The following is an 18,583-nucleotide window of genomic DNA, read 5'->3' on the forward strand; positions in this document are numbered from 1 at the left end:
TAACCTGTTTTCCTAGATACCTTCAGTGTGTTTTTACACAAGAGGACATGAATATCTCAGGTGTAATCATCGTACCAAAAGATTAGGTAATCTTTGATATCTATCGATACCTTCCCCATTCTCAGGTGTAGATTAAGGATTTTGCATTAATCTACTCAGTGCAGAAGTGCAGCACAGCAAATGACTTGCTTTGTACCTGGCTCTGAGTGCTGAGAAGGGTTCACTATGGCTCACCTCCCTTCTGTTTTTTGTACAGCACTTCTCTTCCTGACAGTGGTTCAGCTCCTGATGGAAGAGCAAAACATTATCACAGAAGTCCCAGCAGCCCTAAAGCGCCTGGCCAAATATATAGTGCGTGGTTTCTATGGAGTCGAGTACTCCCTGGCCCTCGATATACTGATCCGCTACCCCTGTGTGAAAGAGGATGACTTGTTACAGTTGCTCAAGTACGAACGTAAACAGCTGCGCACTATCCTCAACACGCTCAAGGCAGACAAGTTTGTGAAGCTGCGTATGCGAGTTGAGACAGGGCCTAATGGCAGGAGCAGTCGGCACAATTACTACTACATCAATTACAAAGTGCTGGTGGATGTGGTAAAATACAAACTGGATCATGTACGTCGGAAAATAGAAGCAGATGAGCGGGATTCAACCACCAGGTCCTCTTTTAAATGTCCATCTTGCTCCAGCACTTACACAGACCTCGAAGTCAATCAACTCTTTGATGTATTTACAGGTATTTTGCTTATATTGTTTATTTGCCCTTATATTAAAGAATAACTGTGATAGCACAAAATTGGCTTCTGTACAAACTTTGCAATAAAAGCATGTTTGTTAGGATATACTTCTTGTTTGCTGGTGGACAAGGGCCTGGGACAGGAGAAGCTGGGAGGTGACAAGAAGAGAAAAAGCTGTCTCTACAGAACAGGCCAAGAAAGAGGAAGAAAAATCTTGAATATACAAGCTGGGGCTGGGAACCAGATTTCAGGCCTCAGCTTTACTAGGAACAAGATGCTTAACCTGGGTGAAGATTACTCATCCAAGTCCTGTGAGTCCCACTTCCTCATGTGGAAATAATAATTCAGTACCCAGTTTACTGTTTTGAATTTGTTAGTTAACCCATTTCTGCATTCAGTTCTTATGATGGAAGAGTTGGACAAGACAGATAAAACAGTTTGCGGGCACCTGTTGTAATAAGCGTGTGGCAGCACGGCAGCAGTAGAGGTGTTCTGTCACTCCTGTGCTGGGAATGGGGAGGTTTGGGCTTCTCGCAGGGCAACACGGCACACACCCACAGCAGAAGTGGCATCAGAGCTTGTGGGTTTCTCTTCTCTAAAATCAAAATAACTAGTTAGAGAGTACTCTTTCAAAATGAGTTAAAATGGCATCATATTGAAATACAAGACTCTAAGTGCAGCTACAGTGTTAACATCTGGGTCATGGTACCTCGAAGAGATGCCAGAGCCTGGGAGAAGGAACCTGACTCTCTGTGACCGACTTGAAAGCCAAAGGTGTACTTAGGCTACTGCCAGCTGGCAAAATCAGCCCTTTGTCCTAAATAGAGGGACTTTGTCAAACTACTGAAATGCAAACATTGAGGCTGGTTATATATTTTAAATAGAATATGCTTTAATTTTTTTTTTCTTTAAGAGATAAATATAGAGTCGTCTTAGACTGTAGAATTCTGAACAACTAAACCCAGATGCTACTTATGCTTACAAATGTCTTTTTTTCTTATATTATGAACTAAGAAATAGGTGAGATCAGAGAAGAAAAAAAATAAGCCTTACCATCTGATGGTGCTCCATGTTGAGCCAACTTAATTTTTCCCCTAATATAAACATTTCTCTCTTGGATTGCCAGTGTGTGGATATCAGCCCTTCTCAAAAAAAAAAAAAAAAAAAAAAAAAAAGGCTTGCCTTTATAACTTAGCTCCCCTACATGTGAACAACTGGATAAAGCCTAGTGCAGTCAGAACATTGTGGTAGTTGTCCAGGCTGTGGATTTCTTAACAAGGTACTGCTCGCCTTTTGTATCCTATGAACATGAGAATTTCCACTTTGGTTAACATTGCAGAGACTTTCCGCTGCACTTACTGCAACACTGAAGTAGAGGAAGATGCCTCAGCACTTCCAAAGCGCGATGCTAGAACCTTGCTAGCAAAATTCAATGAGCAGATCGAACCCATCTTTGTGCTGCTGCGTGAGACTGAAGATATTGTTCTGCCGTATGACTTGCTGGAGCCTCAGCCAACAGAAATACCAGAATTATCAGAAAGGTATAAACATCACCCTAGTACTTCTGATCAATATAAAACCACCCAACAACTTCCCAGTTGCAAAATCTTTGAAATCCTTATCTTGCAACCTACTTTCTACTCTGTTCAGTACTGTCGGCTGCTTAATGAAGAAGCCTGTAATATCTAAGGCATTCTAAATTTTTGTTACATGTTTATGTGTTTTTTGCTACCTTTTTTGCTTTAAGGAGTTATTTTACAGACTTCTTCCTTGGCTAATACATTCATAGCCATTCCTGGGAGGAAGGAATGTTTATCTGTGTGCTTCATCCTGGCATGCACTGCTGAAGAGACCATGCAAAAATCAGTTATTCAGAATCACTTGCCTCTGTGATGAGGTAATGGGGAATCCAAATTGTTTTAATGCGGAGCACTTGTTAAAGGTAGTATGCTGACAAAACATGGTTGTGTGTGGTGGGTTGGTTGGTTTGGGGGTTTTGTTTGTTTTTGACTGGGAATTGAAGGGAGGGGGTCTTGCCTCTTGCCCACAATGGGTAACATCTCATTCAGCTTTGATCAGAAGGTGGGTTCAATTGTGCTGGAATCCTGCAGCCGACCTGAAAAATGGGCCAACAGAAGTTCCTCTTTTGGCAATATGTACACCCAAAACTTAGTTATTGATGTCCAAGACTCTGAACACAAGAAGAAAACAAGAGAGAAAGCAGCTAAAGAGCAACCTATCTGGATGTCACAGAGCACTGTGGAAGGAGCAACAGCAGCCACCAACAATAGTGTTGGTAAGTTTTAAGCGTTAGCAAATACTTAATATATTCAGCAGCCTCACTACATTTAAATATAGCTTATTGAAAATGTAGCAAGCTTGTTTAGAATATAGAAAAATGCCTTAATTCTGCACTAGTGGCTATCAGATCTTAGTTTCAAAAAAATTCCTCTTTAGACTGACTTAAGTAGTATTCCTGAAGCCAGAGGTCAGGTACCAGCTCCCAACATTTTTGGCTCTAATCATGCAGTAACATTACCTTTAAAGTGGAAAGCTCTTGGAAATGTCTGTACTTCCAAGAGAATTCTAAAGTATAGGTAAAAAAGATTCAAAGTAGAAAAAATCATTTATGTAGGATGCCTGTGCTAACTGTAAACAATTGCTATCTCTAACACATCGTGTTGTATATTAGGAGTAAATGCTTCTGAGAAAATAGAAGAGAGTGTTAAAGAAGCTGTCATAGATAATGAAATCATCAAGACTCTTCTGATCCACGAATCCAAGTCATCATCTAGCACAGACCAGGCTCCTGTTGTCAAAAGCAAACTGCCTGAATCGGGCAGTGATACTAGTGAGTCTGAAGAACATGCCAAGCACTCAGGAAGAGCAGGAATCAAAGCAGGAGGCAGCAACTTTGAACAAGAGGAGGAACAGGAAACACAAGGTCCTATTTTAATGGTAGCCGGTCGACCTCGCTTGTATGGTGAAGTCAGTGAAAATCCAGAGCTTGTGTCTCTTATGACAAATGAAGAGAGAGAAGCTTATATAAAAGTAGGACAAGAAATGTTCCAGTCTGTCTTTGAATAACTACTACTGTGTGAATATGCAAACTGGTACAGAATGGGTGAAGGCTTCTTTTGAAGTAAGACAGTTGATGTAATAGTTTATGTTCTTCAAAGTCAACCCTTCCGTGGTTAAGTTTTCTTTTAATGCCTTGCTGTTATGTAAGATAGTAATCCTGTAGTAGGTTACTGCAATTCAAAATACTAGCATTGCAGCAAAAGCAACCCAGAGTTGCTATGGGTTTTCTTTTGTCTTAATGCTTAGACCTCGGGAATGCTGTAATCAGTTTTAGGGCATGAATAATTTCAAATTACAGTAGGATACAAAGATCTGAGTAAAATAAAGTTTTGAAAGCAATGCTGCAATCTATTGTCAGAAATCAACTATTCCACCTTCCTCCCAGAAGTAGCAGATATTTCCAGTAATGAAAGTGAGTCGAAATCCAGTGTGATTTGTTTTCTGCTGTGTTCTGTTGTTTTGTTAGGTCAACTGCTACACAACAGCCAGCTCTTATACAGGAACCTCCCTCCACAGAAAGAGCTGCTACTGAATTGTTAGTTACAGAAGAGAACTAACTACAGCCTCTTAACTTTCATCTGAAAAATAAATATCTGAATTCTTTGTACTTATTGCTCTACAGAACCATCTCTGAAGTGATGAACTGTGCAAGGGCTATTGGGCAGTAAAACACAGCATTCATTTTGTTCCAGATTGGCAAGGAAGCAAGCAATGTATCCAGCAGAAAGCTCTGCTTCTCATATCTCGTATGTACACACACTCTCCTGTAAGGATTTTAACCAGGATCTTCTCTACTACCATTGAAAAACACAGTCTATTTGAACTAACTATATATGAGTAGAAGGACTGTCATCAGAATATAAGATATAGCTTAACTTCTTCAGCAATTCTACTACTTGAGCAATGGATAATGAAAGGAGACTACAAAGGCACAAATTGAAACACAGGAAGTTCCCTCTGAATGTTAGGAAACACTTTTTTACTGTGAGGAGAACTGAGCACTGGCACAGGTTGCCCAGAGAGGCTGTAGTCTCCCACATCTGAGATTATCAAAAGCCCCCTGAGCAACCAGCACTGCATGCTCCTGCCTGAGCACGGGGTTTGGACAAAATGACCTCTAGCAGTCCCTTCTGACCTCAATAGTCTGTGATTCTCTGAAGAAAGAGTAGAGAGAAATACTATTTCAATGCATTGTTTATACGCACCATTCCAGGGCAAGAATTCATTAATGGTGTGTGCTTATCTGGTTTCCTGAGCTTACAGCTTAATGATTTACTATATAAACTAGATTTGTCTCAAATATGCACAAATCTTAGTCAACTTTATGAACATGTTGCTCTTTTAGGTCTGAATGATTCTTGTGTCAAGTTAGTGATTAAAAGCTTTCATTTTGTTTTATTTTCACAATGTATTTCTTCTGTCCTCAAAATTGTATAGCTTTTTTTTCCTGCATCCAGTATCACCATGAGTTTACAGCCTGCACAGTAACTGAATTGTCTTCAAACCTTTTAATATACTTTTGCACTTACAATCATACCTGTCATCTCCAATCTGCCACTTCAAAATTCACTCATAAAAAACCTAGAGACACTCAAAACAAACTAGAAAAAGAAAAAATAAAGAAATCACAGTAGAATCACACTCTCTTTTTATTCAAACTTCAGGCATATTTAGGCTTCACTGTCACTACACTGTCTTCCATAGCGATAACCATATTATTACCCTAACACCAAAGGAAAACAATCCTGAACGTCACCTCTATAATGCAGCAGGTATGCTAAACTATTTCTAGCTCAACTTTATGACTTTTACTAACAACTCTGATCTGAAAAAGTAAAATTTTTGTTCTGGTTCAAGTTTTCTAATCCACTTTTCTATAATCTTAATTCCACTTTGCCAGGAGCCTTCATTAGATGCTGACGTTAACTGGGTTTTTTTTAAACATTAACTTTAATTTCCTAAATTTCTTCCTTTCTACATGAAAACTCTTCACAAAGTCAAATACTTTAAGAACAGATTCCACAGGCTTTCAATTGTTACATAAGAAAGGATACTACAATTTTTAGACAGGTTTTTTGATTTGCACAGCGCAAGTGCAAACCACAAAATGCAGAAAAACAAAGATGGTTTCTGCAGTTAACTACAAAACCAGAGTATTTAGTTCACCTCAGATAAATGTGCTGATAGAAATGAATTCCAAAGGCATGAACACAAACTATTTTTAACAGACCAGCTATACATAAGCTATAAAGGCAACATGTAGGTATGTACTGTGTCTACGCTTCACATTTGTAGAAGATGGAGAAACTTAGTGGGACAAGAGTCTCTTGTCCCAGGAGAGTTAGCAGTGTTTCTCTGAAGAGGAGTAACAAACTGCTACAGGCTATGCCAATGCTTAAAGCCAGTTACCTTCCAACAACAAACTCTGCCAGAGGAAAACTTTTCAGAAGACAGATTTACAGACAAGTCCAAACTTTATTTAAAACTACAATTTTAAAATTACTAAACAAGTCACAATAAAAAATAAAAAAAGATTAAGACAGAAAGAGAACAGTGCAGCAAAACTGAAGAGGATTCCATTCCAGCTGTTTAAACTGCCACAGGCAGAAGTTAGCATACCTATCCTAAGAGGCAGTGTGTCAAAAACTTTACATTTTTATACACTTCCAGAATTCTGGGAAATTAGTGCTGATCTTCCATATCCACTTGTATACACAGTTTATAAATGCAGATATCTTCAGGTTATTCTCATGCACTTTGAACTCCAAAAGTTTCTGTAAAATAAGAGTATACTCATTATTGTCTAACAGCTACAAGGCATCAAACACAGCTCTTGACCACATTTCAATTCCTTTTAAGTATTCATTAAAGCACCTAAATAAAATATTTCCTCCTCACCTTTTTTTTTTTTCCCCACAAGCATTTTGAGCCATGGCTGGCTTGGAATAGCTGCAGCTGTTCTCCATACACAGATGAAGAACAGCGTAGTTGCCAGCTACCCATAGTGCGGTGTGTGGCGACTGTTCCCACCCCGTGCATATGCACCAGGATTCACCAAACTGACGTGACAGACTCCTGCTAGCAGAGCTGTGACAAGCAGAGTGGTGAAGAGCAGCAAATGAAATGGAAGGAAAGATGCACCTTCCTTCACACTCTATTCTGGAAAATTCTATGCTGTCACTACAACTGCATTAAAAAAAAAAAGGGCATTTTTATCAGTTTATACTGTTTGAGGAATTACAACAGGCTACACTAGCAGGGAATTACTGCCATCAGAATACCCAGTTCTTATATTTACATGTGCCATTACTATATCCTCCACTGGAGAGCTACAAGCCTAACAACCGAACAGAAGCCTCTAACACCACACTTGTGTCACCATATCACCATTATATTAAAAAAAATTCTTTGACCTGCATCACCATTAAGTTTTTGTAGCTGCATAAAGACTGTTTCATGAAAGTAACAAATCTTTATTGCCATCATACACACTTAAAGTTTTTCTACCTCATGGTATGCTTCATATAAAAACTAATTTTCTCTGAAGACATATTTTACTATCCTAAAAAGTCTCTTGAACTTTTATATTACAGAAACACTGAGCAGTCAGCAAATTATATTGAGCATTTTTATATCAGATAATAGCAATTAGAATTCAGAATATTATTAAACTCAAGCTTGTGTGTAACAAGAAACCAAAATACTATTCCATCCTAATAAGTTTAAAAACCATTAAGTTATAACATTCATTTAAAATATGTTAATTTTTATGACTTCATTAGCCACAGAATCTAACAGGAATATACAGATGGGACATGAAAGGCAAAATCCCTTCATATCAATACATCATTTTCAAATGTGTTATGACAAAAACGAATATTATTTCAGCACCACAATAACTGCTTACTTCAACCAGTGATGATAAAATATTTAAATTCTAGGTCATTCCAGAGTTTTTTCCCCAATAGGTGTAAAGGATTTAGAAAATAATCTTTACCAGGTTCTTTCAAAGTTTGGGCATCTCCTACTAATTCTTGATCTTGAGCTCCACCTCCACCCAGTAATTCATCAGACAAACTGTTGGTTTGGGCCTCCATTGCTATTTTCTTCATTAAATCTGCCTTTGTAACAGACAAAACAGAACTCAAAATTCTGGATAATTCTTATTGCTGTCTAGATAATTAAAACATTTAGGGTGTGCACTTCTAAATAACAATTCCACAAACAATAAACAGCAAAATACCTCTGAATACACTGCAAGTTTAAGGGGCAAGTCTTCAACTTTCACAAAGTCATCTTCATCAGATTTTTGACTTACATTTCCAGAACCAGCTTCCTGTTAATAAAAATAGTAACATTTAAGGGAATAGTGCTACTTCATTATATTTTCACTGCAACACTAGATTTTTGACTATTATAAAGTAGTACATCAAAAACCAATGCCCATATCAAATTTGCAGATGAAAACAGAACAAGACTGGAAAGGAAAAAAACACTGAAACAGAAAAAAAGCTTCTCATTTCTCTTGGATGTATCTTAACTGAAATATACGCACATATTCATTCACTAACACAGGTGACTCCGTATCAGGGCTGCCAGCCATGGAGCTTTCAGAACTTGCAGCAGATTTGTCTCCTACACACGTTGTATCCAGTGTTTGAGTCTCATTTACTGGTAAAGATGAACTTGATTCTTCTGCTTTCATACTGGCTGTTATAAAAGATTCTGGGGTATTGACCGTTAAAGGCGGTGTATTCTCCATGACATTGAGGTAATGAGGCAAAATTGTAGCCACATGTTGTTCACCTAAAAACAACAAAACTACATTTTAACTAGGTGGAAATAGTAAAAGATTCCAAGCATACAAAAATCCCAGATTACTTTTTTAACAAATTAGGATCCAAAGCTATAAATGAGCAATGAAGGTGGACTATAGTCTCTCAAATCAACACAAAGCTGACTGAAATAAAGCATCAGTTATTTGTACTCTCACACATCCAAGTATCAGTAATTATCGCAAGACAGTATATGACTTAAATTTCTGACTTGATATAGCTTTTTTAAAAACCAAAACCAGAAACCCCACCACCACCAAAAACAAACAAAAAAACCCCTCAAAAAACAACAAACAGAAACAAAAACCAAACCACGACAAAACCAACTTCCATAACTATATGACCTACTGTGAAAAACACGTTCTAGGTATAAAGCGATACAATACAGAACAATAAATTCCTTAACATTTTGCCACATATTTGTGCCAACATAGGTTCTACTCAAATGCTGCTTTTAGTTTACCAAAAAAGTACAAAACCCCTATTTGCAACAGAAAACCACTGGAAAATGAGGTGGTAACAACAGTTAGATTAAAAGTAACATTGGTAGTGTTTCTGTCTTTTGACAGAAAAAGATTTGACAGAAAAAGTTCTTAATCAGTTATCACACAGCATTACTCACAGAAATAAATCTTTAAAAAGTTATTTCAATTGCTAGTAAATGGTAGTAACAGAAAAATCCATTACTAGACAAATCTAAACATCAAAATATTTTAACAAACCAATTAACTCTGCTACAGTTGTGCGCCCGGGGCTGCAACAATCTGAAATTCATGCTATTGTCAAGCATCAAAACCTCATCTACTTACATAAGACTATTTCAGGTTTCTTCCTTAAAAGGTTTTCTATCTATACCAACAGAGGTATATCTACTCAAGTGGTATGTTCCATGAAAAATAAACCGCCCAGTAAAGTCTTGCAAATTTGATCACCTTCCTCTTAATTACATATATCACAGGCACTGTCCAAATTAATTCTCACAATATCTATAGATATAGAAGTGTTAATCTCTCAGTTACTGTGTATTTTACTTACCTTTAGCATTAACAGATTCTTGTTCTGATGACAGATTCTCACCGCTTTTTGTCTTACTTTGTTCTTGGTTTGAATTCTATTGGGGAAGGTGAAAATGAGTTAGAACAAATTCTACTAATCAGCTTCACAGCTTATTGGCTAATTCACTCTTCCTTGCTAACTAGAAACAGACTGTACACTTGCTCCATGTTTTTATTCTTTCACTAGTTTGAAATAAAGACAGCATGTTCTACTCCCTACTCATGAGCCTGTCGACCACACTTCAAAGAAACTATTAACACTGGTACGTGTGTTTCATCTGAGCACTACATTTTCTTTTCACTGTAGTAGTTCCCAGGTTAAACTCTCTGGTTCCAGTGAAAAGAACTATTATTTTAGCCTTTAAGCAAAATGTTCCAGTTACATCCTTGCCTAGTAACAGTTAATAGCTGTTGGGTAAACCAAAGTTTCGTAAGATTCAGAAGTCAATCTTGTTTACTGAAATGTAAAGAATTAACAAGCCTCCAGACCCAGGTCACACATATCCAAATGTTTTTAAGGAAACTAACAGTGAAATGACAACAACAGCCAATAACATTTCACCGTCGTTCTAGCAAAAACTAATATATGATCAAGAGGAAAGACAAATCTAAAGACTTTCTAGAATACAAGAGTCAATAGCATCTGCAAAGGAAAGCCAATTTAGAACTTGATGTCAGCAAACACAGAGGAAGAACCAGTTAATGGTTTAAAACATGATGTTCTTTTGAAAATTATGTTTTCTACTGTGGCTTACCATTTTCTCTCCCTGAAAGCAGATTTAAACATTAGTTTTGACTGTGTCCATCCATGCATTTTGGTATCAGCTATACCAATAATAAACTCAGGTGAGGAAGGCTACATTTTGTATGTAGCAGCTATTGCTTCCCTGTAATTTCTTGTATCATTCTTCTCCTTTCATTAGTATGAAAACGGTGCAACAAGAAAACCTGAGGTACATAAAAATATGTACTGAAAAGCAATGCACTGGCTTAGGTTTGTTCTGCATTTACAACTTGGGTTATACCTGTTCATTTTCAGTTGTTGTTTCACTGCTGGCTTGTAGTGACGTCTGCACATCAACAGGTCCTTCCTCAAATTCTATTTCTTCATCTTCATTCTCATCTTCTCCACTACCATAGTTAGTCAGAGCTTGGGTTTCTGCTTTTGATAAACCTGAAGGCAAACCAGTGTTGTAAACCCACCTTCATAATGGATTTACATATTGACAGAGCCTGCCAGAGTAAAAGTCAGGCAGCAAAATCCAAATCCCTTTGGAGAATTTACTGCAATTATCAGTTATAACTCTTACCTCAAAACATTATTTGAAATTAAGATACAGTGATGACTTACTTTAAAATATGCTTCACATAAGCAATATTATGAAAAAACACCACTCTGTGTGTGTGTGAAATATCTAAGTTATTAAACAAGTTGGTGTGAAGAATGTTAATATAAGGGAAACCAAGCCATGAGTAGTTGATGTAAGATGACAAAGAGGACAAAAAACTTATTTTAAAATATGCAAGCCTAAGTAGAAGCATATTAAAAAAAATGAAAGCTGAGACAGGATATGTATTTAAACAAGGAATCCAATTCCAGCATGTGTTGTTAAAGATCGGCTGATTACAAAGAGAAAAAGCTCCTCTGATTGGAATGTTTAACCCTTGACACAATACTAATAAATACAGTACTAGAAAGCTTTCTCTAGAAAAGACCTGACTAGAAAATCTCTAGGAAAAGGTGTTACACAGCAGTACTTCATGTCTTGATGTAATATTAGTTGGTCAAAACTACAGTGAAAGCATTGAATAATGGGCTATATAAAAATCACTTACTTATTGCCACTGGACCACTTTCACTTTCATCATCTTCCTCCTGATCAGATGCATCAGACCTAATACTTTCAGGAACTCCATTCCCATCATACATTTCTGAGTCCTGTACTTGTTTAACAGTTTCAGTCTCATCCTTGTCCTAGGAAAACAGGAAATACTATGTAATTTCATGTTTGTTTATCTAAAGATCAAGTTATGGTTTCTGCATCAAGGAGACACATTTGTTTCTCAAAAATAGAAGATCTACAGACTAAAAATTATCATTTAAATAGTCCTTAAGGCCTTGAAATGAATACTGCATCACGATCAAGGACATTGTAACTGAGTATTTCCTTATCAGAAAAGTTTCAAACTGACCAGCATTATAGGTTAAAAAAAAAATTCTTTAAATTAGATTTGTCATTATCAAGAGGAAGAAGGACGCACCTGCATTATTACCTGCTAGTGTCTGCCCACCTCTCCTACATGATCTCTAGTAAAAATCGGGAGTATTTCTAACTGCACTTTCTTATTTCTTTAGCAATAGCTACTTAGGAGTTTCTCTGCTGAATGATTTGCTAAATACCTTGAGTGAGATAATTCTGCTCATACTATATGAACCACAAGTAAAGCCCTGAGTTTATCTCCAAATCTTGAAAGGACTCTTCTACTTTACAGCAACCATAACAAGTGACATACAGCTTTTCCCACTTTTACTTCTAAAGCAGCATGACAGAAGCTCTAAGCCCTAGAAGACAGCACTGACTCTATACCCATACATGCCCACACACACACCTGTGCCCATTTAGGAAAGCATTCAACATTCTGCTTAGTACATTATCCATATCTTTCCTTTGACTGGAAAAAGCTGAACATTCCAGCAGAAAGTACAAAACTTCGTATATAACCTCTCTCCCCAAACACAACAATTTTAGTCGTTTTCAAAACAAATTTAAATAGAATAGGGAGAAATTCTAGGTGCTAACATTTAATACTCAAGAGCATAAACAGACTTTGATGCTGAGGACCTCAAATACAACATGCCCTAACGCAGAACATCTGCCTTCTCCTTAATATGAAAAATAAAACAACTTATTCCATACCATTAAAAAAGAAAATGTTAATCACTAGTTAAGCACCTTCTCTATTTACTCTTCTTGTTATTTAATTCTTCAGTGAATGACTACATCCCCAATGTTCTGAGCTGAGAATACAGTCAACAACCTTAGTTCAAATCCCACAATGAACACCTTCGGAACAAGTCTTTTTTCTTTAAAATACAGAAAATGAATACTAAAAGGGAAAGCAAGGTCCTGCCCTAAAGCTGCTAAGCAAGGATCACAAATTATTCAATTTCAATTGCGTAGCATTCAACATAAACTTTGCTCTTTTTAGACTTTCAAATTGTCAGTCCTAAAGGAAAGCTTGTCCTACATGAAGGTGACCAACAATAAATAGAAGAGCATCTCTGTTGATCTGAATGCACTCCCTTGAAAGGTAACAAGATAATGTTTTATAAGAAATGCATCCATTTTTACACTGATAATGACTCTGCAGGAGAAACAGGAATAAAACCAAGAGCAACAAAGGATTTGATGTTCCAAGTTCTGTTTACTGAATGCATAAAATAAAGACTTATTGATGAAGGCAGGTTTTTTGCTAGTCATCTCCCAGACTGTCAACTCAAAAAAGGAAATTATAATTTACTTTGTTACTTTGATAAAGTAAATCACTGAAAATAATGGAAAGGAGATAAACCCCATGATATTTAATACATTCATAAACACTAGGAAACTGCTGCTTAGATACTGCATTTATATGACAGAAAATAGTAAGACTAAGTGATCTATTAAATTATCTGAGGAATAAAGACAGTTGAGAAGCATAAACGTACTTTGTCCTCATCGACATCTTCAGCAGATGAACAAACATCCACCTGGAGACCTTTTTTTCCCTAGAAGAAACACAAACTGTCTTCAATTCTAAACTAAAATAACTTTGAAACACTGAACCAAAGTATGGCTTCATGAAAGCCTGCCTGAAATGTCAATCTTACCAAGAATTGTTATCTCAAAAAGGCAGTAAGCCGCAGGTACTTCTATACTATGAGAGATGTTGACATAGATGTCTTCAAAATTTTAGATTTATAAAAAAAAATCTAAAAAAACTGTGCTAGCCCTTTTTATTTAAACAATTACGTTTACATGGTCTAATCCTCCAGTTTGTGGTTGAATCATATTCAACACATTAAATTTATATCTATTAGAATTAGATATACCATATCTATCTATTAGAATTGGATATATCAGCTCCAGTCAAGAGAGAGCGCTGTGTTTTTCAGTGTGGAATCTAAAACCAGTCAGCTTACTGGGCTCAAGACAGCCTTAAAAACTTGAGCAAGATCAGATGTACCTGCATCAGGATGCCAGATCTGAAAGGTGTGAGAAGACCATTTGGAGATAATTGTATAGGTCTGTAAAAGTAACCAGGACCTACCAGTTCTGGCTCGTCTCTGGCTCTGTTCAATCTGAACTGCTGCTACAGCAGCAAGGCAAACATTGACCTTAACCATAATTCTCTGTCTTCCAGGAGAGGAGAAGAAATGCTGGATCTAAGTTGGCTCCATGCATTCTCATAGCAGCGTATAAACCAATCCTTCATGTAACAAAGACCCAATAAGCAACTTCAGATAAAATAGGAAGTCATGCCCAAATCCTTCTAGATTCAGAGTGTTTCTTTGCCATCTTTACGACGCACTCTGCAGTCTCTCTCACACTACCATATTACTGGTGTATCTAAGTTAAACTATCTTGAAACATAGCTGATGATATGCTTAAAACTACTTACAGGACTTTTTAGTTTATGACAGATTCACAAAATATCTTCTGCTGATGTTATTTTAAAATAAGAATGAGTTAAGGGCTTGCTTCGGTATTTGTGTTACTAAGAGAAAGCTGAAAGGACACTGAAGTCACAACTATACTATACAAGAAGAAATATTGAGGTAGATACCCAACCGATTTAAGTCTATGAACATGATTTAGTTTACTGTTTGTTTTGTAAACAGTTCGTATAACTAAAAAAACCCCCACCAACCAACTATGTTCCTAAAAACTGCAATACTAAAATTAAAAATGGTGATGGAATGTCTTTAATCACATAAATGGTGCAAAAATCAAGCAGAACTCGCTTTGTTAGAGCAGAATATGTACTACAGTCTCAAATATTTCTGAAAAGTTTATATATATTTTACACTTCAAGTCTAGAAAGTGAAACTTTCTACATATGCCAACAAATGAACTATTTGATGGCTTCATAGGACTTATTCAAGTTAGGTAAAGATGGTGCCTAAGCTACTGCAAGGAAAGCTGTAGGCGTAACTGGAGAGATGATGAACTGAGACCCCCATATGTCAAAATATTTGAGATAGAATTACATTTCTTCATAGTAGCTAGTAGAGGACTATGTTTTGGATTTGTGATGAAAACAGTGTTGATAACACAAAAATGTTTCAGCTACTGCTGAGCAGCGCTTACACAGAGCCAAGTCCTTTTCTGCTCCTCACACCACCCCACCAGTGAGCAGGCTGGGGGTGCACAAGGAGCTGGGAGGGGCAATGGCTGGGACAGCTGACCCCAACTGACCAAAGGGCTGTTCCAGACCATTGGACATCATGCTCAGCATGTAAAGCTGCGGGAAGAAAAGGGAAGGGGGGAATGTCCAGAGTTATGGCATTTGTCTTCCCAAGTAACCACTACATGTGATGGAGCCCTGCTTTCCTGGAGACAGCTAAACATCTCCCTGCTGATGGGAAGTAGTGAGCGAATTCCTTGTTTCACTTGGCTTGTACACATAGCTTTTGCTTTACCTATTAAACTGTCTTTATCTAAATCCATGATTTTTCTCACTTTTACCCTTCCAATTTTCTCCCCCAGCCCACTGGGAGGAATGAGCAAGTGGCTGTGTGGTACTTAGCTGCCTACTGGAGTTAAACCACAACTACTCGACAGCCCCAGATGTTAACATTATTTCAACACTTGACTATTCCTTCCTGTGTGCACATATAATCATTAAAACACGTTTCCTCTAAATTACCAAAACCAAAGTCTACAAAATTAGATATCTGTAACAGACACTCATCTATTACACAGGACTTCTCCCTTATAGAGGAAAACTAGTTCCTGCTTCTAGACAACCAATACTTCGACTATACAGTGCTACTTTGTAAAAAAAAAAAAAAACCAACCAAAAAAACCAAAAAAACCCCTCAAAAACCAAAACAACCGAACTAAAGAAAATAAAAAAAACCAAACCCCACCAACAAACCACACACCAAAACTAAAACCACACCATATACATAACATGAACTAAGGTAAAGTACTTTAGGAAAAGTAGATATTTAGAAAACTCAGAAAAGCTACATTTTTCAAAAATATAGTAAAACAAACCTCTTTAGCATACGACTGTACCGCTTCAGTAGCTTCTATTTTTCTTTTACACTTCTGCTTTACAGAAATACTGTTGTTGTCCAAGTCTTGCATGAGTTTGAAAAAGGCTAATTCATTAAATAACACTTCAGATATCTCCACAAGAAGATCCTCCCCACAATCTTTCAGTTTTCTACCAGCAAATTTTGCCAGTGAATCCTGCGAAGAGAAATAATTCTTCAGTTTTTGAAACTGGCTTTCAAACTTCAAAGACTAAGAATTTGTCATATTCCTAATAACTCAAATTTAGTTCTATATATAATAGCTTGTGCTTAAAAAAATGTACTAGTGTCTTAAACAGATTTTAAGTAGAATCTCTAGTCATGTAACACAGAACTTATCAATCTATTGATATAAATTCTCTGCTTGTTAAAAAAAAAAAAAAGGAAAAGAGCAGCCTATTAATTTTCAGAAATTTACACTAAATGTCTATGAAGAGTATCACAGAGCTCTCCTTGAATACAGCCACAGGCAGGAGATAAACCTCTTACTAGCTGGCAGTGATGGAAAAGAAGTTCTGTGCATGGTAAAGCTTTAATTTTAGCAAACAAGGTAATACCCCATTGCTGTATGAAAGCTGAAGCATAATCATAGAAACATGAATAGTTTGGGTTGGAAGGGAGTTTCAAAGGTCATCTAGTGCAACCCCCCTGCAATGAGCAGAGACATCTTCAATTAGATCAGGTTGCTGAGAGTCCCATCCAGCCTGGCCTTGAATATTTCCAGGGATGGGGCATCTACCACCTCTATGGGCAACTTGTGCCAGTGTTTCACCACCCTCATTGTAAAAAAATTTTTCCTCATGTCTGGCCTGAATTTCCTCCATCTTTTAGTTTAAAACCATTACCCTTTGTACTGTCGTAACACATCCTGATAAAAAGTCTGTCCCCATCTTTCTTACAGACTCATTTAAGTACTGAAAGACTGCAATAAGGTCCCCAGGAGCTTTCTCTTCTCTGCGCTGAACAATCCAACTCTCTCAGCCTTTCCTCATAGGAGAGGAGAACAGCTATGTGACGGAAGTTGTAAAATACTACTTCAGGGAAGCTGGTTTATCTGTAGCTCATTATGCAAGTTGCAACAGTGTTGCAAAACAACACTGAAAATCTACTAACCTGAAGTATGCTGCCAAGCTGCTTATGAAAGAACTTCACAAATTCTTTACTTTCATCATTTTGTTGTGTAAGAGTCAACACCATACGTCTTACTGATGTCAGTAATTGTGAAGAGCATACTTCCTCCATGTGTTCCTAAACAAGTATCACAGAATGAGCTTAGTTACCACTTAAAAAAACAATTAGCCGTCAACTCAAATACTGAAATTAATTTATATTTAAAAAAAAAAAAAAAAAAAAAAAAAAAAAAAATCGCCTGCCTGCTGAAGGAACAGCACTCCATGAACAGGTCCTAACCCATCTCGCAAAACAGACTAATGGGAATGTGGTTATAGCAGATACCGTACTGTATTAATGACCAACTGGCCACGACACACAAAGCTTTACCTCACTTCCCCAACACATTAGTACATGCCATATTTTAACATTTGGACAAACCAAGAATCTTCACACATTGTGGCTGTGTACTCAAATGTATTCAAGTCTATGTTAATATATCTGCTGTTGTAAGATTCCTTAAAACTGCAAACAAAACAGAAGTCTTCAGGCACTGAGACTGTGGCATAGCAAAAATATACACATTTTTCAGAACTAGTATCAGCCAAGTACCTTATTAAACAAACCTCAGCTTATATACTGCACATACTATAAGAGAGATCAGGGAGATAACTTGAGCATCTTACAACTCAATCTTCTCTGCTCTTTAACCTTGAAAAGAATGAATGTGACTATTTCTCCTTCTTTAAAGCAGTACATTTCTCCTCTGTATTCACAGAAGTTTACAAGCTCTCAAAAACTTCAAAAATATTCATAAACAGGAGAAAATAATGCTAAAAATCAACAATTCAGGCAGGTATTCTTCAAACATATCTCAAGTTACATTGTATGTAACAGCTTTGATCAGAATTATCTGAGTTCTCTTTGCTGAAAGGCAGCGAATATTTCAGAAACACATTCTCAAACATTTCTATTTAATTTGGTCAGCTCCAAACAAAGAAATCTCTGTTCTTCTTGATGTAAAGTCCACCAGCCCTATGCAACCCAGAAAGCTTACCATTTATTTCTCCTATTAAAAATTCCACAGAATCTTTCTGTTGGAGTATTTAATCCTTACTTCATCCTCAGCAAGGCCTACAACTTAACACGTAATTATTGACAGCTGTTGCTAATAAAATGCAAGTTATCCATTTTAAATAATGTTTTTCTATGCAATCAAGCTGGTCCTTTTCCTATTCTCCTAATTCACACATTATTGAAAGGAGTTCTTACCTTCAGAAAAGGAATGACCTCCTTCATAATTGCTTTAATCTGCCGGTCAAGCTGCTGAGTGTCTATATGAGGACATGGAACAGCAGAAGCTTCACTTGACTGTGGCACAGGAAGACATTCACTGGCACTTGGACCTCATTAAAAAAAACCAAAAACCACAGCACTTTTAAGGCATTCAACATTACTACT

General features: G+C 37.0%; 2 protein-coding genes across 17 annotated transcripts in view; one reads left to right on the forward strand and one right to left on the reverse strand.

Moving 5' to 3' along the window:
- The first annotated feature begins 225 nt into the window (after positions 1 to 225).
- On the forward strand, positions 226 to 3,824 carry LOC135988548 (general transcription factor IIE subunit 1-like). Its single transcript, XM_065634593.1, has 4 exons — positions 226 to 736; positions 2,077 to 2,278; positions 2,807 to 3,033; positions 3,430 to 3,824. Exons 1-4 carry the CDS (start codon positions 226 to 228, stop codon positions 3,822 to 3,824), a joined length of 1,335 nt encoding a protein of 444 aa, XP_065490665.1.
- A 1,626-nt stretch (positions 3,825 to 5,450) lies between these two features.
- PCM1 (pericentriolar material 1) overlaps positions 5,451 to 18,583 on the reverse strand; it is a 57,815-nt gene continuing 44,682 nt past the window's right edge. For 14 of the 16 annotated variants that reach the window (XM_065633213.1, XM_065633216.1, XM_065633210.1 and 11 more), the window contains 11 exons: positions 18,395 to 18,528; positions 17,126 to 17,260; positions 15,972 to 16,169; positions 13,418 to 13,477; positions 11,545 to 11,683; positions 10,734 to 10,882; positions 9,689 to 9,764; positions 8,374 to 8,624; positions 8,062 to 8,154; positions 7,816 to 7,939; positions 5,451 to 6,592 (listed from right to left, as the gene is read on the reverse strand). In XM_065633213.1, coding sequence (XP_065489285.1) covers positions 6,567 to 6,592; positions 7,816 to 7,939; positions 8,062 to 8,154; positions 8,374 to 8,624; positions 9,689 to 9,764; positions 10,734 to 10,882; positions 11,545 to 11,683; positions 13,418 to 13,477; positions 15,972 to 16,169; positions 17,126 to 17,260; positions 18,395 to 18,528 — 1,385 coding nt within the window. In that variant the 3' untranslated portion in view covers positions 5,451 to 6,566. The remainder of the gene's footprint in view (positions 6,593 to 7,815; positions 7,940 to 8,061; positions 8,155 to 8,373; positions 8,625 to 9,688; positions 9,765 to 10,733; positions 10,883 to 11,544; positions 11,684 to 13,417; positions 13,478 to 15,971; positions 16,170 to 17,125; positions 17,261 to 18,394; positions 18,529 to 18,583) is intronic. The other 2 variants (XM_065633217.1, XM_065633214.1) reach the window with 1 other exon arrangement.

This window comes from Caloenas nicobarica, chromosome 4 (assembly GCF_036013445.1).
Source record: "Caloenas nicobarica isolate bCalNic1 chromosome 4, bCalNic1.hap1, whole genome shotgun sequence".
Classification (NCBI taxonomy): domain Eukaryota; kingdom Metazoa; phylum Chordata; class Aves; order Columbiformes; family Columbidae; genus Caloenas; species Caloenas nicobarica.

Bases quoted from the DNA above. Each gene is read 5' to 3' on its own strand.
- LOC135988548 (XM_065634593.1), top strand. From the start codon at position 226: ATGGCTCACCTCCCTTCTGTTTTTTGTACAGCACTTCTCTTCCTGACA. The intron at 2,279-2,806 runs GTATAAACATCA...CATCTCATTCAG, and splicing joins ATACCAGAATTATCAGAAAG to CTTTGATCAGAAGGTGGGTT. The intron at 3,034-3,429 runs GTAAGTTTTAAG...GTTGTATATTAG, and splicing joins AGCCACCAACAATAGTGTTG to GAGTAAATGCTTCTGAGAAA.